Raw genomic sequence first — 23,814 nt, forward strand, 5'->3', positions numbered from 1 at the left:
CTGCTCGTGACCTGACATGGCCTACAGTAGGTTGATAGGGTTTATTGGTGCAGCAACGTCTTGTGGGCCTCAGTCCTGCTGGCCACATTGACAGTTCAAACATTAGCAGGCCTGGCCAGGTCACTGCCAACATTAAGAGGGATTAGCCGGCGCCATAATCTTAGGTTGGGATTAACTGTGGATCTGCTGCCTTGCTCAGGTGAGTAAACGGTCAACCTAATGGTGGACGAGCATTTTGGGACCTGGGATGACACAGGCTCAAAGGAGGTATCACACACATACTAATACTGTATGCTTAGAATAGTACCTGTGTCACTGGGGAAGATTTGACCCAAGATGTCTATCAGACGTGCATGTGATGTGCGCACTGGAACACCTGAGCCTGGCAGATCTCTGTAGTCACTCATTGCAGGACTCTGGAGACGCACTGGGTCCACTGCATGGGTAAGTTACATCTGAGTTACAATCGTTAGCAGCTGCATACAAGCCTAAGATCACCACGCGCAATGCCAAGCGTGGGCTGGAGTGGTGTAAAACTCACCAACTCTGGAGCAGTGGAAACGCGTTCTCTGGAGTGATTAATCCCGCTTCACCATCTGGCAGTCTGACGGATGAATCTGGGTTTGGCGGATGCCAGGAGAATGCTCCCTTCCCCAATGCATAGTGCCAACTGTAAAAGTTGGTGGAGGAATAATGTGTGGCTGTTTTTCATGGTCCGGACTAGGCCCCTTAGTTCCAGTGAAGGGAAATCTTAACTACAAAGATTGGACAAAATATGCATCAACAAATATAGTAATTTATAAGTATCATTTTATTCAGTGTAAAAAGTTAGTTCTTACAAAAATCACCAACAGATATACCTTTTCACAGCCATGCGGAAACAGTTTTCAATGATTGTAAACAAAGAAACAAACAATACAACCAATATTGTCCCCAAACATTTGGTATATTTACAAATTCAAGGAATTGTCTATCAAACTTTGATCACAGCACAAAATTACCATAATGATTAAAGGAAACCTCATTTTTATAGACACACTATCAAAAAATGTACAAACCCTACACTGCAACTTAATATGTATCACAAGGGCCAGTGTTAATAATTTCATCAATCTTTTTAACAAATCGTTTAGTTATTTATCCAAAATAAATCAAAACAACTTAAGCCCCTCCATAATTACAATTGAGAATTATTTCCCCAATAAAATAACTAATAATCACGTTATCAAATATATGTAGCACCATGATATAATGGCTGAATATAGAGGGTTTGTCGCATACAAAAAGAGACCCGTGTTAGTATTCAATGAACAGACACCGCATTCTAGATTGACTCCCTAGCCCCTACCACCACTAGAAACCATGTTTGAGTCTGAAAAGGTTTGGATAGGTGTAAGCAATATGGGTCAAATTCCACCAAGCTTACCAAAAGGGCAAAATGGAGGTATTACCATGTTTCTGTTTCTCATACCTATCAAATCATTTCAGATCTGTAGGAGATACTTCGGGTTAGGGGCTAGAGGTCGATTTAGCGGGCGGTAGCACGACCAAAGACCATAACAGCAAAAAAAAGCTCAGTACAGGACCACAGAAAGACCTCACTATTCTGCATGCACTCTAACTTGATCAGTGCACCCACCCCCAAATCAGCCCCTCAGATCTACACACTTCCTGAGTTGCCCCTTGTACCATCTGAACAGATCGGATAGATGTGAGCCTATAATGTCATTGCTTATACCCAACCTGTTCTTTCAGATCTGTAAGAAGGATTCAGAAGTGTCTAGATGGAGAGGCAAGGTGTTGACTTTGGATTGGGCTTCTAGGTGATATTGGGATATTCTGACATACATTTCTAAGAATAAAGAAAAAAAGAGGCATAGTATCACTGAAAAAGTAGAAACCTTTCTTCAAAATGCAGAAACGGTTTGCTGTGTTTGATTGTGCGTTAGGAATCATTTGGGTTATTTGGAAAGTAGCAGCAAAGTTAGTCTATAAACAGCCGTGTCTTTATTTTCCTTACGGCGACAATGTAATTTGGTCAGTAAATTGGTTAAGATGACCATCATCCTTTAATGCTTTCTTCGTTCTCATCTAGTTAGTCAAAGTCTGTGCCAGATCGAATTTCATCAAGTGAATCACAAAAAAAAGAAGCAAATCCTGAACTCCAAACCTTTTACACATAAGGGTATAGCGAGACACTCCATTTTATTGCTCTGCTGGACATTGTATATAACCTTAATTAATATGATGAACAATTCAATCTAAATCAACAGAGAGAGGAAATGCATATTGGCAGAAAGTATGAAACTATACATCCCTTGGAAAAGGAACACATGGAAACAACGAGGATAACACATACCTATCTACACAAAGCACGGCGTCAAACTGAAAGCTGATCCAAGGGATCTTAATTGTTACTGTTAGAACATTAGTACATGAAGGGTTTATATAAAATACCTTACCAACCAACTGAACAGTAAATCACTGAACACAACAAACCATATCAAAACGGGAGAAATCAACATTCAGACATGGACAAGAAGAAACAATTTGTGAGCAAGTTGTTCCATTAAGACTTTTCTTTAAGTAACTTTACGCAATGTCGTTCTGTTTGATTTTAACTAATGTGCTTTGCTTGACCCTTGCAGACAAGAAAAAGCAAACATTTCCTGAGAAGTTAATCGTCAACCTTACTGGTATAGAGAGATTATAGCTAATTTCACAACTGCGACGATCACTGAGCTAGACCCATTTTTCTGTACTAGTCTATTTCTACACTGAGTGTACAAAACATTACGGACACCTGCTCTTTCTATGACAGACTGACCAGGTGAACGCTATGATCCCTTATTGATGTCACTTGTTAAATCCACTTCAAATCAATGTAGATGAAGGGGAGCAGACAGGTTAAAGAAGGATTTTTAAGCCTCGAGACATGGATTGTGTACATGTGCAATTCAGGGGTTGAATGGGCAAGACAAAATATTTAAGTGCCTTTGAACGGGGTATGGTAGTAGGTGCCAAGCGCACTGGTTTGTGGGGGGGGGGCAACTCAATATTAGGAAGGTGTCCTTAAGGTTTTGTACACTCAGTGTATATAGCGTGTGGTTCTAACAAACCTAAGCATTCTATTCTGATTATAGACCATAGCTCACAGTTATGCAATAGAATTTAGGTAAACCGATGTAAGTATAATATATTTTATGTATCTTAATATCACTTTAGGGTGTTATAATTCATGGATGTGACATAGCAAAATAATACAGAAAACATTATTGCATATTATTCCATTTCGAGGACTACCTCAAATGTGCTATGTTACAAATATCGGTGTTTGCGGTCTAGTCTTAAAGTCAAACATATGAGGATATCATTATTTTATTTGCATATGGTATATCAAGTTGCCCAAACCTGCATTTCAAATTTGAGACCCATTATGAATTCACAATGAGCCCCAACCCTGTCTCTATTTGACTGCCAAGCTCACCAGGAGGTAGTACAAAGATAGAAAGGAAGTCTAGATACAGATGCGTCACCACTCAGTACCAGCTGCAACACACAAGCAGATTCAGGAGGATCTCCAACCAATCAGGAATCTTATAAAAATGTATGACCTCTTAACTGGTGAATAAAGAAGCCAATGGGAAAGGTTCTCCTGCTATAGCCTACTCCACTCTGATCCCATTGGTTTTATGAACGTACACTTACAGACTATCAACAAAGCAGTGTTTAATAAAAGACAATAATACCAACAATAAAGTTGTTATCCAGTGGCTCGGTTGAATACTTAACCAGTACGCATCAATATGGCTCTGAAATAAAGAACTACCCATACACAGGAGGAAAAACACCACTGAAATAAAATTACCGGTTTTGCATATCTCGGAAGTCATCCATGAAATGTCGCCTACATTGTTTTTCAGCCTGCTTTACAACGTCATTTTAGGATTCAACTTTGCTTGATTACGAAAATCATTTCTGTCTTTTAGGGCCAGACTTACTAAGTTTACACTTGTTTTCTTCGAGGAAAATAGGTTATGACATTATGGTAGAGTAAAATAAAGAGTATATCATGGTTTAGCTTTGTTTCTGGAGTAGTATCCTGTACTTAAAAAAACAGATGTAAACATTAGCTAAGTCCGGTCCTTCTATTCTAAAGCTGCTGACATGGTAAAGGGTGGTTCCAACAACCCAAAGAGACTGGTTGTTTGTTCCTGTAGTGCAATCTGTGACAGTGTTTATCTAGTGTATCCCAATAGACACATTAGCGCTACCTAGTATGCATAGCCAATACTAAGTAGTACGCAAGTTACCCTATTAAGACATAAACACCATCTAGTTTGAGAGTGTCAGTCCTATCACACCAGCAAGGTTTCGGATTTATACAACACCTTTTCAAAACCCACTCTCGTCAAATCACAATTCTTAATATCTATATAGTTCTATATTGAATAGTCACATCTATGAATATGTATCCTCATAATATCTACACCACTCCGACGGTATCTCCCCCCCAAAAGAGAGGTTGATAACAAATCAGCGTTTAAGTCAAAATAACAACAACCTTCCAATTTAAAAGGGCAAAAACAAACAAAAAACTGAAACTTTACAAATATCAACTGAAAACTTCAAGTACTATTAACAAATCAAAGCAAGTCCACCTGGCAACATTTTTGAAAAATAATAATAATCATCCTGCTTTATACAACTTGTTCCCTCCCTCTCAAGACCGTGTGAAATTAAATCCCGCCATGTGCGGCTAGCCTTCTTACCTGAAAGAAATAAACCAAGACCTGGCTCAGAAATATCTGTCACAGTTAGTCCAGGTGACTGTGTTTGGGCCCCAAGTTTTGAGTCAGAGATCCTGCCTGGCAGGTAGGGGGAGAGAGACTACCCAAATGAGAGGCTCCAATGCCCCCTAGATAGATGCATTTATGGAGGAAGAGAGAGAGCCACAGTCGTATCCAATCATCCAGGGAATTGGGATTTTAAATCAGATTGTCCAGGTATCATAAGAGGCCTCTTCCGGGCCGGTGGCTTTGGGAAGTGTCCAGTTACCCGTTAGCCTTGTTCATATGGTATGTCTGTCTCAGTGAATGAGTGACTGTCTATCAGAGCGCCAGGGTTTGAGGCTGTAGCTGCTCAGAAGGGTTCTCGCCCCTCGGTGGTTTTGGGGAGCCCCAAGTAGCTTAATTTGTGGGGTGAGGGTTGGGGTTTCAAGGCGTGAAGTCACTCAGTGTTTTGTACCCCAGTAGCATTCTCTCCTGATTGGGGTGGAAGAAGCTGGCTTCTCTGGATATGTTTTTTTTTAGAGCACTCCATGCTCCCTGCCCTGTTGTTCTCGTCTTGGTTTAAAGATGTCTTATCCTAGTTGGGGGGGGATGTAGGAAGTTCCCATTGGCCTGTCCTACCCGGCTTCCCCCTGGCCTCCCAGGCCTAGCCCGAGGCCCCTGTCCCCCGGATCATCAGGGCTCCTGTTTGATGTAGTAGCTGCCCGAGCCGTTGCTCTCCTGATCTGAGATGCCCTGGGAGAAGGTGAACTCATCCACCTCAGCCGGCTCCTCCTTCAGACGCAACAGAGACTCTGGAGAGCAGGAGAGAGAGGGGGAGAGAGCGTTAGCCAAATTGAAGGTCAGATGAATCTCAAAATTATAGGCAAAACTCTTTCCAGCATACCAAGACAGGCCATTCATTTTGCAACTCCAAGAGAACAAAATAGCAAAACAATTTTTATTCACAAAACCCTTTGCAACACAGGAACAGCTGACTTAATACCTAGCCTTCCATCTGAGCCTGCAGTTCCTGTAATACGAACAGACATACACAGTAAATCATATTACCACTTTTGCTCACCTAGTACACATCATGAGGTGGGAGGAGAAAATTACATTTTCCACATTAATACTTCCACTTCAATAACATGACACAGAAATAGATCAAATAGATTTTTCTTTCCTGCAGTTGCATCCGACACACAGCGATCACACATGAAGGTCAGGACCTAGAGTGGATGAGGACTGGCCCCTGTTACCGCCCTCTGTCTGTGTGGAGGTCTCAGTTGTTATTCATTGTTAGTGTGTTACCTGGTTTGTGGGTGTGGTGGTGGTGGTGGGTGCGGGGCCGGGGGACCATAGTGGGGCCCTGGCTGGAGTAAGGGGGCGGACTCTGCTCTTCCTCCTCCCCTGATAGGCTCCTCCTCCTGCCTGCCTGACTGAAGGGCCGTCGACCAACCGGAATCTTCCGCTCTAGACACCAAGTCAGACTCAGGTAAGCTACCAGGGGTGTTTTCAGGATGCTAGCGCTCCCAACAGTATAGATTTGAATGTTTGGTTGCACAGTGTTGCTTTATATGTATTTTGAAAAATCTAGTAAATGCATTCATTTATTCATCATAGATAATATTGTGTGTATTAGGCAAAGGCCTAGATAACACCATGCTTTAATGAGATTACATAACATGTACATATTCCAAGTCCTTTCATATAATATTTCAAAACACCAATCACCAGGCCCCAATGAATTGTTGCAAAACCTTTCAAACGGTTCAGAGAATGATCTCTGTTCCATTATGAAACTTTCTAGAACCTTACATAATCTGAATACACCCCAGGTAAGCTACCAGGTAAGCCAGACTCAAGTAAATCAGCTAGCGTTGGTGGTGTGTGTGACCACGTGTCTGCACATATCCCTGCTAAACCACTCCCTGAGGTGTGAAACAAGCTGTGCTTGGACCGTCATACCTGGTGTTACAAGCACCTTCCCCACCTCTTTGGCTTTTACCCCGAGTACCACAGTTTCCTTTCATGTGACTCATGCCAACCAATCAGAACCCAAGGAACAGACAAGAAAAAAACTAACCAATAAGAGAAAGGGTAGATAGATTGACCCCACCAGTGTGGACCAACGGAAGGAGGAAAAGAGGAAAGAAGTGAAAACTCACTTTTCTTTTGGCCTTTGTACTGTTGAGCTTTCTTCTTCTGCTTAGGTACAGCAGGTGGGATTTCTCTGGCCACTGAAATTACATAAATTAGCAGTAAATAAACAGTTGCCTATTGTTTTACTGACACAAAGGTACATTTCTGCCTATTAGTTCGGGACTAGGGTGTAATTCCGGTAACCGGTATTTCCCGACCTAGCTCCTTCCTGTTTCCTGAGAAAGAAAATGAAAGGTACCGTGGACCAATAATATACAAATGATATGGCTAACTAATGCAAAAATATTAAATATGCACGTCCAAATAGCTCCATGAAACGGACATACCTACTCTCTGGCTTCGTTCATAAATCAAACCAGTCATCACAACGCTAGCAGCCTACCATATTTACTCAATATAAAGTCCCCAATTAAAGAAACACTTGGCTTTTATAAATTGAATTGCTGACTATCATGTGTAGGTTACATGCGACCTCTCATTACAGTAGAAAATCTCCATCTTACATTCACAAACAATCTCCAAACTAGCTGTGTGGCACTGGCAGAGGTTCAACATGTGCTAGTCTACTCACTGTTAACAAAACAGCAGCTACACTGGGTCCGAAATAGACATTTACAACATTGTTCCATGATGTTAAACTTAAAAAGCGGAAGCACATCGGGCTTACTAGTCAGATTAGCAGGAAATTGATCAACCACTGCGCTATCCATAGTGTTGAATCTCCTCTACTTGCTTATTCGTTTGTTCAGCGAAGAATCATATATATTCCCTGTGACAAAGTCGCCACAATAAGTCGGTTAGCATTAAGTAAAAACAGCCACAACCCTCCCAAATTCCCCCTGATAGCCAAGTGCAAGGGGAGAGAAAAGGACAAACAAGCTGTCTGACATATTTCAGTCAAAGGTAACCTTATAATATTTTACCAGTCGGCCAACAGTGCTTCATCAACGAAATAGGGCGGTGACAGAGAACTTTTGAGTTATTAAATGGCAACAAATACAGTACATCTTGACACCATCATATTCATGTGTATTTATTTCTCCATTTACAGTGGTATTATCAGGTCAGATTTTTTCGCTGGTATTACATGCTCTTATTACATGCTCTTATTACATGCTCTTATTACATGCTCTTTTAAGCTAGAGACATGTTTTTTTTTTGCAAGAGCTGCGTCTCAATCCACTGCATCCGCCTACGGCGGCTGAGCTACAGCGGTGTTTGTCAGATCATGAGACATCTGGAAAATCGGCGTGGAAAGGGGAGATTCTCATGAACACGATGGTGTTCTCCGTTTTGCTCTACGACCCCCACAAGTGTCATGGGACTCATCCGAAGGTAATCGGTACTTTAAAAAAAAAAAATGAATGGAAGTATGGAGTTTTGTGCCTACCCCCAGAAAAAGGGGTTAAATGTGTCAAAAAAAATACTAAAATATTTCCTGAGCTTTATATCTCCTAGATATAGGACAGACACTTCAAAACCTTATGATCTATTTTTGGACTGTCTTTTTTGCCATTTATGAATGTGTTATTCAATGCGTTTCTGTGGGATTTGGTACTAAAAGCCCCCCCCCCCCCCCCTAGACTCTAGAGAATAAATAGCATTTCTGGTTTGAACAGGAACACCGGGATGCCCCAGGTGTGTTTGCAATTTTCCGGGGAAGGAAAATACTAAACCCTATTTGGGACTCCAATTGAATGTTATCGAGTAATTGGCGACATATCACTGGAACCTAATCCAATCCATCAACAAGAACCTAAGGGTAGAGGTTGGTTTATGTCTGAGCATCTAGTTAGTGTGTTATATTTGGGTAGAACTATAATGCTTGATCTCACTCTGTGCGGCGGGGGGCTGTAGCTGGTAGCCGGTCAGCTGACACCAGCCCACAGGGTAGAGGTCAGGTGATTGGCAGTCCACCCATTGGTCATACTCATCCTCCCAGCCGTCAAAGTGGATGCGCAACAGGCGGTGGACGATCCGAGTCACTGTGGCAACACACACCAGCCTGGGATCCATCAGGTCCACGGCCTCCAGCTTCATGCCCTGGCGGAACCCGTGGTTTGGAACATCCTGGGAGCGGAGGCAAAGAGGAGAGATATTTTTAGGTTAAATGCTCAATCCAGTGTTTTTCTCCTTTCTTTTTCCATGACAATTTTGAAGCATTTTCTTACAACAAAGATGTCCAGTGGGTATCGTAAGTATTCACCCCCCTTGGATTTCTTCACATTTTATTGTGTTACAAAGACCTAGGAATTTATGCCTTTCCTACAGACTTCTCAGTAGGTGTATTCAGACTTACATTATTCAGTCACGTAACATGCTCTGCAGGTGTGGCTACCTTGCACGCTCTGAATAAACTTCATACAACCGCTGAAATCCCTGCCACTTGCTGGCCAACAGATTTCCTCGTGGAGTTTTCATTCAATAGGGTTTTCAGTACATTTATCTTAAGACATCCCTTTAAATACGTTGTACCTTTTGTCGACAGACTAGAATATATAGAGAAAACAGGCTCAGAATATTAGGGATCGATGAAAGAAAGCCATCTAAATATATGCACATTCGGCTACATTTCATTTTTAAGGTTATTTCAGATGATTTAAGTTTAGGAAAGTATTTATGAATCATTAAAAAAAAAACTGGTTTGGAGAGACTTTACACACGAAAGAAGAAAAAAACGGTTTCACTCATTCAGAAAATTGCCGCATCGAGTTCTTCAACTCATGGTAATGTTGGAAGATTAGTCTACGTCAAATTATAATAGGGAGAATAGTGTACAATGTTAGGCTATACCCTCCTCTTTTATTGCCGGCACTAACCATGGAACTGTGTGATGACACGGCCAAGTATTATGCCACACTGTTACGGCTTGGCCTGCGCTCCGATTTAATTAGCCTACATGTCTTTTTTCTTATATTATCAACGGTTACTAATGATCCTCAGCAATAAATCACACAGCCGTGACGATGTTTACAGAGGAAGCAAATGAAAGTAAACGAAACAATGTAATTAAATGGAATGATAATGTAGGCTATACAAACTGAAGGGAACCAACAGTAAATTGGCAGTTGAATATATGTGGTTATTAGGTCTACCGATGGTCGATACTGATAGTGACACATTTTTAACATGATAGAAACAGGAAATAGAGAATGTCGTGGTAGCCTGTAATTAAGACATTCGAGAGTGCACATCCCTGGCTGCAAGTTAAAAGGCTGTACAATTTAAATTCTACATAATGGCACAGTATTTCATCAACTTTACAGCGGGAAAGATATGTTGATATGCTTCAGTTTGCTGCCATGTGACTGGTTTCACGTGTCTCCAGCGATTATAAGGTAAAATATTTTTTACAATTCCTTATCCAAACTGATTCATCATTTAACCTAGCTCTTATCAACAGCTCTTATCCAGTTGTACATTACAGTGCATGGAGAATGGTGTTACTTCTATCAAGAAAAATTAAGTAGATGTTTTTTCCTCACTTGGAACCGGTAGGTTCGCTAGACCTTATTCATGGTTTCCTTGTGCATAAAGGTGGTGGAAATATTGGGAAATGAAGTCAGGGTCAGAATACGGCGTATCTGTAGACACCTCCGCCACACCTTCATTTATCTGATCTCCACCCCAAATGAATAGAGGGTGAATAGCATGCTATTCTCATGCTTAAGTTCAAGGTCAGAATACGCGGAGAGAGTAAAGTGCATTAAGGGATTTACATTCCATTTAGGCTCGCTTAACTCAGGTGGAAATCGCCCTCTATGAGATTTCCACACCTGGATAGTTTAATACTTGCTCATTATTCTTTTCAAAATTCTTCCAAGCTCTGTCAAGGTGTTGGGAATCATGGCTAGACAGTGATTTTCAAGTCTCGCCATAGATTCTCAAGCAGATTTAGGCAACAACTGTAACTTGGCTCCTCAGGAACATTCACTGTCTTCATGGTAAGCAACTCCAGTGTAGATTTGGACTTGTGTTTTAGGTTATTGTCCTGCTGAAATGTGAATTCCTCTTCCAGTGTCTGGTGTAAAGCAGACTGAAGCAGGTTTCCTCAAGGATTTTAGCTGTGCTTAGCTACATCCTGTTTCTTTTTAACCGGAAAAACTCCCCAGTCTTTGCTGATATCAAGCATACCCATACCATGATACAGTCACCACCATGCAAAAAAATTAGGCCTTTAGTGATGTGTTGGATTTGCCCAAAACCGAAGGCTTTGCATTTCGGCCAAAAAGTTTATTCCTTTGCCGTTTTGTTTTTTTGCAGTATTGCTTTAGTGCCTTGTTGCATACAGGATGCATATTCAGTATATATTTTTATACTTCTTGTCTTTTTGGTCATTATTGCAGCATCACAATGTTTTTGATCCTCATCAGTTTCCTCCTATCGCAGCCATTGAACTCTGTAGCTGTTTTAAAATCACCAATGGCCTCATGGTGACATCCCTGAGCAGTTTCCTTTCTGTCTTGCACCTCATTTCAGAAGAACAACTGTGTCTGAGTGGTTTATACATCATCCACAGCAGAATTATTAACTTCACCGTGCTTAAAGTGACATTCAATGTCTGATTTGCTATTGTTACCCATCTACCAATCACTGCCCTTCTTTTGAGACTTCCGAAAAGCTCCCTGGTCTTTTGTAGTTGAAATAATGTCATGCCTATTATTTCACACAAACTGAGTCCATGTAACTTATGTGATTTGTTTAACCACATTTTACTCCTGAACTAATTTAGGCTTGCCTAAACAAATGGGTGAATACTTACGAAACGACTATATTCTAGTATTTTTGTTTTTATTAATTTGTGAAAATGTGTGGAATGTTCTTTTCACTGACATTATGGAGTATTTTGTGAAGATCAATGACAGAAAATCACAAATACATATAATTTAATCTCATTTTGTAATGCAACAAAATGTGGAAAAAATCCAGGGGGGGGGTGAATACTTGTAATATCCAATGTACACAAGCGAAACCTATCAACATATATTTTTTATTTGTATATTTCATGTGATAATAGAAGAACAAGACGCATGTTGGCATCGCTTTGTCATTTACACAGAACTACAGGACCGGGCGAAACAATAAAACAACAAATCCACGATGTCAGGAATCAGTCCTACCTTGTTAAAGAGCTTCACAGGAGCGGCTATTGAACTCGCTTCTCTGAGGTAGTCAAACCATTTAAATGGCAGTTTAGTGTACCCTGTGGGGCAAAGTCAGTGGTAAGGCTGGGTTAACATATAACCCCCGACCATAGAGGCCAGAGAGAAGGAAAGGAAGAGGAAGGAAAACTACTGTAGTATCTCTTTGTCCCAATAGTTTTTATCTAAATGAGACTATCCTTAATCAAATAAACAATGGTTGAATGAAAAAATTAAATCGGAGTGAAGTAATGTTGTAGTCTGTGAAAGGAAATGGGGCTATAGAAATGTACCTCTAGGGGGCGTGAGTTCAATGTTGTTGATTCCACAGAAGCCAGCAGGGAAGATGGAGGGAGAAGTGGAGTGGTAGCAAAACCAGTCTGAGCCATCAGCTGCCTCCGACCCATCGATGGCGATCATGAGGTACCCGTCTGCCAACACCTGAGACAATTAAACATCAAGACAAGATGAATACAACTCAACACCTGAACAGACAGCAAACATTAACAGAATATATATACAACTCAACACCTGAACAGACAGCAAACATCAAGACGTATACAACTGAACACCGGAAACAGACAGCAAACATCAAGATGTATACAACTCAACACCGGAAACAGACAGCAAACATCAACACAAGATGTATACAACTCAACACCTGAAACAGACAGCAAACATCAAGACAAGATATATACAACGGAACACCTGAACAGGTTACAGGGGACTGAAAATAAGAACATGGCATTCCCAATCCAGGGGTACCAACAGTGGAGAAGTATGATTGGGCTAAATGCCCCTTGAATTTGCCCTATATGAAAGTTTTCCATTGGTAACAATCCAAACTGTTGCCATAACTTTCTTACAGTGGCTACACATATAGCTGAGGGGTGAGACAGTGACCTTTCTTACAGTGGCTACACATATAGCTGAGGGGTGAGACAGTTACCTTTCTTAGGCAGTGCTACACATATAGCTGAGGGGTGAGACAGTTACTTTCTTACAGTGGCTACACATATAGCTGAGGGGTGAGACAGTTACCTTTCTTACAGTGGCTACACATATAGCTGAGGGGTGAGACAGTTACCTTTCTTACAGTGGCTACACATATAGCTGAGGGTGAGACAGTTACCTTTCTTACAGTGGCTACACATATAGCTGAGGGGTGAGACAGTTACCTTTCTTACAGTGGCTACACATATAGCTGAGGGGTGAGACAGTTACCTTTCTTACAGTGGCTACACATTAGCTGAGGGGTGAGACAGTTACCTTTCTTACAGTGGCTACACATATAGCTGAGGGGTGAGACAGTTACCCTTTCTTACAGTGGCTACACATATAGCTGAGGGTATGAGGAGACAGTTTACCTTTCTTACAGTGGCTACACATATAGCTGAGGGGTGAGACAGTTACCTTTCTTACAGTGGCTACACATATAGCTGAGAGGTTTAGAGGGTCGATGGCCTCTAGTTTCATCCCGTCCTTGAACCATTCACCACTCTGGTCCACATCCTTCACCTAAGGAGACATCACAGACACATCCTTCATTCCGGATCCATACATATACATAGGAAAATATCAATAGAAACCACAGAGGCACAAAGACTTGGGCCACTGTAACTCCACTTGGCGTATTACATTACCTTGGCAAACAGCGGGGCGGGGGCGTCCATCTGACCATCGATTTTCTTTGACACATCTGGAAAACAATCATTGCCATCAGAGCCAGAAAACAAACACATTGGAGTAACCAACTAACTAACTCACTGACAACTTAACTACCCAAACCAACTAACTTGACTGACCGGATCGTTTGAAGCGGTGTCCGATGCTCCGGGACCATCCGATGGCGTGTATGAGCGGGGAGTACATGTGACACCAGAAGTCGTCGGCGCTCTCCTCGTAGACGAGCCTCAGCCTTCCCCCGATCACCTGCTCCACCAGAGCCACCCGAGTTCGGCACAGGTGCGTCTTATCCACCACCTCCACTCGCATCAGCTTCTTAAAAGGGAACTGCATGTTCTCATGAACCTGGTTAGAGAGGGGGGAATGGAAGGTGTTTATTGCAGGGACTGGAAACAAAAAATATTTTTTTTAACTATTTCGTTCTGAACAGAACCACACATTTTTTCCCCCACTGTTCCGACCAGCAAAATAAATTTCTGAACCAGTTCAAAACAAATATCGTTCTTTTCTGTTCCCTCTAACCTGTGAAAATTGACAGTTTTTTTTTTTTACATTTAGCTCATTAAATTACTACACCAATCAATGCGGATAGAGCAGCTTGCTATGGAGCGGGCAAGCTAGTTGTTAACATACGTAATGGACAGACAAGTGTAGGGTATGAGATAAGACTGAAATTGTGCGGTTGGGGAGAAAGCGGAGGAGGAGGCTTGGCTTGAAGCGCTGGGAATCTTGTTATGACATGCATTACCCGAATTAGGACCACAGAATATAGCCCATCTACGGAGGAGCGGCTTCTATGGAGGAACTTTCAAAGTCCTTTGAACGGAGTAGGTTTAACACTGGACCAGAGCTATCTAACAAGCTTGTGTGTGCAGAGCGGCACCAGAACTAAAAACACGTATTACCTTTTTGTAGTTAATAAATCCAATGTGAAATGTGATAACTATAGTATCCTTAACTAGCATTGAAAAAGTTAATCTGTTCTTCTCTAATAAAACATCCCTGTCCCCTTATCTTGTGAATCACACTTGGTATGTCAGTAGGCCATAAGCCCTTATTTTTGATTTTTTTGTGGGACTGGAAATACAGTGCCTTCGGAAAGTATTCATTGTTTAAAAATCCTCAGCAATCTACACACAATAACCCATAATGACAAAGTGAAAAAAGGTTTGACATTTTTGCTAATTTATTACAAATAAAAAAACAGATACCTTATTTACACAAGTATTCAGACCCTTTGCTATGAGACTCGAAATTGAGCCCAGGTGCATCCTGTTTCCATTGATCATCATTGAGATGTTTCTACAACTTGATTGGAGTCCACCTGTGGTAAATGTTAACTCGAAATGACACAACCTTTGTTTCAAATACATCATCATTTTGAATGTCATTCTGTTTTTCTCGATTTTCCATTGATTCAATTCTGATATTATCTACAAGTGACAGGTCAGCTGACCCTGTTGTACCAGAAAGTGTAGCTGGTTCAGAGTACTGCAAGTTGTACCAGTTCTTGTGTTTTACTTTTCCTGCTCGTCCAATGACGGTTGCTGTATGTGGAATACCACTTTCTCTGTCCATGTATTTAACAGTTTGTCCTGTTTTCAGATTGGAACAACCATGTTCTCTTAACACATATGGCTGTTGTTGAATGTTTTCCTCATTTGAACCCTCAATAGTATTACCTGTGGCGTGGTTAAAGGTCTCTGCTCCATTTCCTGTGTCAGTTTCAGTGTCCATATCATTGGATGTGACATCTGGTAGGTTTGTGTCTGTTACTGTGTCCTTTTTGTCATTTTCATTGGGAGACTGATTCTCAGCTACAGCCCCTCTATCTTGTTGATCATTTACTTTCCGCAATCTTGAGTGATGCACCCTGACAATCATGCCTTCGTGCCTCACAAATATCACCACACCATCTTGACCAATGACTACTCCCGGTCCTTTCCACTCTTGACAGTCAACTCGTTTGTAGTACACTTTGTTTCCAGTTTCGTACTTCTCATCATCATTATTCCCTGAACTGCTGAGTAACTTCTGAAGTCTGTCAACTGTATCATGTCCAAACTGTTTGTAAAGCTTTTGCAATACTTTGTGTTTTTCTTTAGTGCTCATGTTCTCTGTGACTGTCAGAATCTCCATGTGCTCTGTCTGTCAGAATCTCATTTTTGCATGGACTCTGTGAGATGTCTTTGTCTAAAATGTTTACACAATAGTGGCCTGAGGTAGTAAGTTCAAGAGTCACTGGTTGTTTAAACATCACTGCCTTGTCATTTMTTATGTCTAGTACAGCCTCTGCCTTCTTGAGGGAAGCTTTGCTTAATAGTAAGGGGATATCTGTAGGGACCACCTCTGTTTCAATGTGACACTTAGTCTGACCAWTTTTTTCTGGTATCTTAACTCTCTTGGTAGAATGGACAATTCTCCCATCTCCAAATTTGAAAGCTCTTTTGCTTGGTGTGTCAATCATATTTTGTACTTCTTTCATATTTAGTTCACTGACATAGCTATCAAGCCATTTTGCACCACACACTGTCCGTGTACATGCAGTATCAATCACAGCAGATCCTAAGGATTCAACTATAAAAATCTCAGTATCAGATTCATTTGAAAACAGTGTAATTTTACACTGCTCTATCTCTGTGTTTACATTTTCCTCTGTTAGTTTAACTTATTCATTTTTATGAGGACAGTCTTTAACCCAATGGTAAGTGCTTTGACAAATTGCACATTTCGATCTCCTTCCATATGTGTCCAGTGGATTTGTGCCGGGAAATGGCGCCCTCTTCTGGTTGTCTTGAGAACGTGACTTGTTGGCGCCTTTTCTGTGCTGCTCGGTGTAATATGCTGCGTCACTCACTTGCATTCCATCTGTTATTGGCGCGACAGACGTCTTCTCACCAAATATTATTTTTAGTGCCGACTTCATAGATGCAAAAGTCAGCACAGTACAAGCAGTCAAAGCCAACTGTTTCTCCCTACCATCTAGACAGGCAGTGTCTAGCAACTTGAACCCTAACACTGCATCTGGGAGAACCATGTCGTACTTGCGCATTCTATTGTACCTCTGTTCGAAATCAATGATGTAGTCCGCCATTGCAACCGAAATATCTCTCGTAACACTGTCAAAGTTTGAATATGCCTCGTAGGCACGGTCTTTCTCTTCTTTAAGAAATACAGAATCCAGTGCTGTGATCAAAGTTCCCATACCGTCATCCTTGTTCAAATCCTCAACGGATATTTCCAGTGCTGTATCTCTCCCTCTTCCCTCGAGCGATAATACCACCGCAAGTGCTTGCTTTTTCGCGTCCAGATTAGTAACGCGTGTCCAGATTCCCAGTTCGTTTTTCCAACTTTCGTACGACCTCTTCTCGTCGAAGCGAGGTGGCACGTTGTAGTTAGAAGCCATCCTCTGCTACCAATGTTAACTCGAAATGACACAACGACAAGGTTCCAGTTTAACAAAGTTTACTCTACTATATGAACACACTACAAGGTAGCCATTACACTCAAGGCTAGGTCCAACAACGAACAGCCTTCCTGCGCATGCGCACTCTTGACTGAGTGATAGCCACGTAATAACAGAAATATAGGGATACTTAATGCATGAACTTAACAGTAAATTCGATTGATTGGACATGATTAGGAAAGGCACACACCTGGCTATATAAGGTCCCACAGTTGACAGTGCACGTCAGAGCAAAAACCAAGCCATGCGGTCGAAGGAATTGTCTATAGAGCTCCGAGACAGGATTGTGTCTAGGCACAGGTCTGGGGAAGGGTGGCAAAATAATTCTGCAGCATTAAAGGTCCCCAAGAACACAGTGGCCTCCATCATTCTTAAATGGAAGAAGTTTGGAACCACCAAGACTCTTCCTTGAGCTGGCTGCCTGGCCAAACTGAGCAATCGGGGGAGGAGGGCCTTGGACAGGGAGGTGACCAAGAACTTGATGGTCACTGACAGAGCTCTAGAGTTTCTCTGTGGAGAAAGGACAACCATCTCTGCAGCACTCCACCAATCAGGCCTTTATGGTAGTGACCAGACGGAAGCCACTCCTTAGTAAAAGGCACATGACAGCCCGCTTAGAGTTTGCCAAAAGGCATCTAAAGACTTACAGACCATGAGAAACAAGATTCTCTGATCTGATGAAACCAAGATTGAACTCCTTGGCCTGAATGCCGTCACTTCTGGAAGAAACCTGGCACCATCCCTACAGTGAAGCATGGTGGTGTCAGCATCATGTTGTAGGAACATTTGTCAGTGGCAGCGACTGGGAGACTAGTCAGGATCGAGGGAAAGATCAACGGACCAAAGTACAGAGAGATCCTTGATGAAAACCTGCTCCAGAGCACTCAGGAACTCAGACTGGGGGGGGGGGGGGGCGAAGGTTCAACTTCCAACAGGACCACGGTGCTAAGCACACATCCAAGACAACGCAGAAGTGGCTTCGGGACAAGTCTCTAAATGACCTTGAGTGGCCCAGCCAGGGTCCGGACTTGAACCCGATCGAACATCTCTGGAGACCTGAAAATAGCTGTGCAGCAACGCTCCCCATCCAACCTGACAGAGCATGAGAGCATCTGCAGAGAACGGAAGAAACTCCCCAAATACAGGTGTGCCAAGCTTGTAGTGTCATACTCAAGAAGACTCGAGGCTGTAATCGCTGCCAAATGTGCTTCAACAAAGTACTGAGTAAAGGGTCTGAATACTTACGTAAATGTGATATTTCATTATATTAGCAACAATTTCTGAAACTGTTTTTGCTTTCTCATTATGGGGTATTATGTGTAGATTGATGAGGGGAAAAAACAACAATCAATTTTAGAATAAGGCTGTAACCTAACAAAATGTGTAAAAAGTCAAGGGGTCTGAATACTTCCCGAAAGCACTGTATGTAAAAGAAGAACGTTATAAACCGGTTCCATGCTTTTAAAAATAACGGTTTTGTACCGGAGCAGTAGAGGTCACTTTCATTCCCTGTTCCGTTTCTGTTCTTTGAAAAATGTACATTATTTTCCAGTTTTTGGTTCTGTTCCCTGAACCGGTTCCAACCCCTGGTTTAGAGTGGGCGCTTTTAGAGCTCTATTTTTTATTTTACCTTTATTTAACCAGGTAGGCCAGTTGAGAACAAGTTCTCATTTACAACTGCGACCTGGCCAAGATAAAGCAAAGCAGTGCAACAAAAAACAACAACAGAGTTACACATGTGATAAACAAAAGTACAGTCAATAACACAATAGAAAAATCTATATACAGTGTGTGCAAATGGAGTAAGGAGGTAAGGCAATAAATAGGCCATAGTAGCGAAGTAATTACAATTTAGCAAATGAACACTGGAGTGATAGATGTGCAGATGATGATGTGCAAGTAGAAATACTGGTGTGCTTAGGCTATCATCCTTGCCTCTGCAGCTCGTAATTATGAAATCTTACCTTTGCAGCAAAGTCCGGTGGCAGTGTCTTGGCTCCAGTGAGTCGCTTCACAAGAAAAGCTTTCCAGTTAGAGTACTTATTCTGTATCGCTGAGAGAGAACACGAAAACATATCCGCCATCAGTCTATCAACCTGGTTTTTCATCTTCTGTTAGGGAATATGTGACTATTTTATCAAAGGCAAGTTCAAAACAAAGCGTATTACTATGATCATTATTAGAGTGATGTTTACATTTGGGAGGTACGAGGGGTTTCCCACTGGAGGCGCACCACCCCACGGGGTGGATCTCTGGAACACAGAGGTTACACCAGAAGTCCCTGATGGTGTCGTTGTCAAAACCCTCATACCGCAGCAGAGCCTTGAACCCTTGGGAAGAGAACAAAACAGAAAGAGACAACAGATAAAACAGAATGTTTCACGTGACATCATTACAACCTCATTACCGTGCATTCTTCTAAGAGGAATACCTTATACTTGTCATACAAGTATAGTCTGATCATAGTGCCAAAAAGCCACGTAATACTTCTATTGTACCCCAGGTACAATATTTATAAAATCCTCCATGTGTTTAGATGTATTCTTACCTGCAAGTTTGACGATCCCTGCTATCCAGTAGACTTTAGTAGAGAGGTTAGTATCGGAGTTGAGCACCTCCACCCTCACTCCTTCAGCTAGGTCTCCCCAGCACGTACCCATAGGGACCTAAGACACAGAGAAATATTTCAATTTAACACGACTTCATATTATTTACCACAAGGGACCATTGTTTTGATCAAAACAGCGTAGATTTACTGATGTATAACCGTAGCATCTGTAATAGACCATTTGAATGTCTGGCTATTGTTTAAACGTACGTGCTTGAAGCAGCTGACTGGTGCTCCAACCAGGTTATTGCTACAGATGTATCTTCCCCAGTCAAAGCACTCAACAGGAACTACTGTATGGGAGAAGGAACAAGGTCAACATCACATGTTCACTATACTGGGTCAAGAAAATACAGAGAACGTGTATTCTTTTGACTGAAATAACTTTCCATTCAAGGTCATTCTTCTCCATTACAACAATATGAGAGACTGTATGTTTGGTCTACTGTGGGACTCACCTGCTTTTGATTTAGCCAGGTTTTGTTGTTGTTGACTTGCTTGGTACTGGGCGTAAGCTGCCAACTTCGCCATGAGAGGCTGTTTCTGTAAGACCTTGGCCTTTTTCGTAGGTGGTTTACCCTTCGAGTAAAAAGCACATAACAATAAAGAATGAAAATAGGTAAATATGTTCACAAATTTTACTGATGTTTTCTTGCATTTCTAAAGGAAATATAAGAAAATATTTTCATTCTACCATCTGGCTAAAACAAAATGCAGAACATAGTTGGGCATATCATGCTTACCTGGAGTCTAGCCATTATACTGGCTTTTTTAGAGTTGGAGGAATAACTTCTAGAGCAGGAGACGCTGCAGAAGCGTTTTGTTTTGGAGTAGAAGGCGTCTCGCACTCCAACCATCCCACACATCTCACAGGTGGCTGGAGAACAGAGGCAACACATAAACATTCACAGGAAAATCAAAATACAGCAGGAAATTCCAATTAATTCAAAGTAATGTATTCTTTTATCAGTTCTTCTTCTCAGTTGCAGGCCGGGATCCATGTCAATACACACTCTATAGTCTAACCTCAATTACAGGCAGCCATTTAATTCACAATCTCTTCCACCGGCTCCATCCACCAATCCCCAACTGCTTTGTGTGATCACCCCAGAGTGACACTGACTGATCCATAGATATTCCTGACCAATTTCGATATATATCTTCAGATTCTATATCAATATTTGTCCATACTGACCCATGCCGGCCTTGCCGTCGGGATAGGTGTAAACCTGTCCATTGTTCTTGATGATGGGCAGGCTGGCAGGGATGGATGGCACCTCATCCTCACTGTCCTCTGAGCTGGAGCTACTGGTGCTCTCCTCACTGCAGCTGTCATACCCATCAAACATACCGAAAGAGTCCTGACGCTTACGCTCCGAACGCGGGGTGCGCTCAGCCTGGAAGGAGCAGAGAGAGGGAGTGAGTCTATAATGTTGTGCTAGATTTTTGTGGAGAGCTAGACTAAGAGAGCTATCATTCGTTATTATGACTTTGGTTTTTCTTTCAAAAAGTAAGTCATTATAACTTTCGTAATCGCATGTTTTATTATGGCATAGTCATAATAGAATATTGACTTGAAAACTGGTATACTTGGAAACTGGGTATGGTAAACAATGTGATACAACAGTCGCACTGATATGTGACAGATACAGATAGTTACATGGCTATGCATATGTACATGGCTACCGGAATCAATGAGATGAGAAACAACATCCATACCAATAGAGCTAACGTTAATAGTATGATATAACATTTTACTGAGCAATGACTGAGTCTTAGCCACATAGTTAGCATATATAATAGCAGTTACCTTCCTATACAACTACAAAGCCGTCTCAGAGTATGCATTTATTGACCACTTCCTCTTCTGCATGACAGTAACGTTACTGTAAAATGATTTCCCTATTATCTGTTTCGCACTACGTTACTGGCTAGCTATTTATAATGTTCTAGTTAGCACACTTAGCTGGCTAAGTAACTAACCGACTTGTGTAGAATGAATGTGAGAGCTGAGGCCTTAGCATATCTGTTATTCCAGTTCTACCATAGCGTTAGTTAGCTAGCCAGACCTATCTAGCTAACGTTGACTAGTTACAAGACCGCTTGCAATACATTTTTCAATAAACAAGTAGACCTTTATCGTGTAAAAAACGCACAAAGCATCCGTATATTCATTTTCACATCAGGGCTAATGGATATTATCTAGCATGTTTGGTGATTCAATCAGCTGTTCTTACTACAATCTGATAACAACGAAGGGGGGGCGCTAGCTAGCTAATGTTAGCCAACTAACGACGTTAGCGACCTAGCTAACGTAGCTAGCTACACAACAAGTCGGAAGCGGACAGACCATATCGGGGAAATGAACTCACCAAATTCCTTGTGTTCTCCATCAGCCCTTCATATAGCTAGCTATGGTATTTTATTATTGTCTCAATTGGCTATAACAGTAAAACCCCCCAAAGAAGGGGAGGTTTATTAGCTTCAGAAAGCTAAACTCGGAGCCTAATAATATCAGGATATCAACAAAAACACAATGTATCAAAAGCGCACGCGCGAATTTAACCCACTTTGCTGTGATTGGTCAGAGTTGAACGAGAGTTGTAGAAAACAAAACAGACCATCCCTCATGTCATGTAAATGGCTTACCCTCCTTCCAGTTAATGGATTACTAAATTACCACAATCTTTGATCATAAAAGTAAAAGGATCAAAGTAAACTGGCAAAAGGTTCAGATTCAAGATAATTTAAAAGGAATTTGTAATGTACTTTGAAATAAAATCAGAAAACCCTTAACTCTTAATTCTTTCTCACAACATAAACATGTGAAGCACAATATTACAGAGGCTTACATTTGCATTTCCATACAGATAGAAAATAAGTGAAAACCAAACAACACAATCCAAACATTAGCCACAATTACCTACAGTGCCTTCAGAAAGTATTCACACCCCTAGACTTTTTCTGAATTTTGTTGTGTTACAGCCTGAATTTAAAATGGATTCCATTTAGATTTTGTGTCACTGGCCTATACACAAATTAATATAAAATTAAAAGCTGAAATGTCATATTCAACCCCATTGTTATGGCAAGCCTAAATAAGTTCATGAGTAAAAAGTTGCTTAACAAGTCACATAAGTTGCATGGACTCACTCTGTGTGCAATAATAGTGGTTAACATGACTTTTGAACGACTACCTCATCTCTGTACCCCACAAAATACAATTATCTGTAAGGTCCCTCTGTCGAGCAGTGAATTTCAAACACAGATTCAACCACAAAGACCAGTGAGGTTTTCCAATAACTCGCAAAGAAGGGCACCTATTGATAAAACCTGGTTAATAAAATACCTGTATTTATTGAAAAGAGTATTTTGATTTTAAATGATATTGTAAATTGGAATGGTAGAGTTGTCTTTCATGGAGGTAGCAGAATTGTATGGGAAGGTCTGCTCAATCCAAGATTAAAACCAATTGATTACAGCATTACCCCAAAAATGGATGACGCAGGTGGCAGCGGGAGGAGGTACAGGGAACTGGTCTGTCTGCCCAATATAAAGGATCAAAAATGGCAGAGGAATAAAAATATTCATAAACAGGAAAGTATACCAGTTTCATTTGAGGACCAGGATGTTGACAGCTGTGCCATACAGATAACAAAATAGATTTTTGATGTACCAATTCCATGGTACAGGGTGTATGAGTTGATATATAAAACAACGCAAGATTCAAGATTTTCAGCAAAAATGATTATATAGAATTCTTGCCACCAACAAAAAGTTGAATATTTGGGGCATTCAATCATCGAAGCTCTGCAGATAATGTTGTGAGGATGCAGAATCAATAGACCATTTATTTTGGTATTGCCCTCAGGTAGCCTGTTTCTGGTCTCAGGTTCAGGAATGGATAAAAATGCAGAACATTGATCTAAAATTGACCCTAGAAATACTACTGTTGGGAGATCTGGAGAGACCGGGTCA

General features: G+C 41.3%; 1 protein-coding gene across 2 annotated transcripts; it reads right to left on the reverse strand.

Annotated features, from left to right (window-relative positions):
- Window positions 1-793: 793 nt before the first annotated feature.
- On the reverse strand, window positions 794-22,567 carry LOC111967827 (MBT domain-containing protein 1). 2 transcript variants are annotated; one of them, XM_023993225.2, is made up of 17 exons: window positions 22,209-22,560; window positions 21,032-21,233; window positions 20,580-20,713; window positions 20,295-20,415; window positions 20,047-20,129; window positions 19,777-19,894; window positions 19,424-19,558; window positions 19,193-19,281; window positions 13,882-14,107; window positions 13,720-13,775; window positions 13,490-13,594; window positions 12,370-12,517; window positions 12,056-12,138; window positions 8,771-9,005; window positions 6,941-7,012; window positions 6,084-6,245; window positions 794-5,584 (listed from the first exon to the last, which is right to left on the reverse strand). In XM_023993225.2, exons 1-17 carry the CDS (start codon window positions 22,227-22,229, stop codon window positions 5,466-5,468), a joined length of 2,109 nt encoding a protein of 702 aa, XP_023848993.1. In that variant the 5' UTR covers window positions 22,230-22,560; the 3' UTR covers window positions 794-5,465. The 2 variants fall into 2 exon arrangements, with proteins under 2 accessions (XP_023848993.1, XP_023848994.1); XM_023993226.2 differs by lacking the exon at window positions 6,084-6,245 and having other exon boundaries at window positions 22,209-22,567.
- Window positions 22,568-23,814: the final 1,247 nt, after the last annotated feature.

This window comes from Salvelinus sp. IW2-2015, linkage group LG8 (assembly GCF_002910315.2).
Source record: "Salvelinus sp. IW2-2015 linkage group LG8, ASM291031v2, whole genome shotgun sequence".
NCBI lineage: Eukaryota > Metazoa > Chordata > Actinopteri > Salmoniformes > Salmonidae > Salvelinus > Salvelinus sp. IW2-2015.

Coding starts and splice junctions, on each gene's coding strand:
- LOC111967827 (XM_023993225.2), bottom strand. CDS start 22,229: ATGGAGAACACAAGGAATTTG. Junction 20,714..21,031: donor CGACGGCAAGGCCGGCATGG/GTCAGTATGGAC, acceptor TCTGTTCTCCAG/CCACCTGTGAGATGTGTGGG. Junction 7,013..8,770: donor ACAGCCCCCCGCCGCACAGA/GTGAGATCAAGC, acceptor ATGTAATTTCAG/TGGCCAGAGAAATCCCACCT.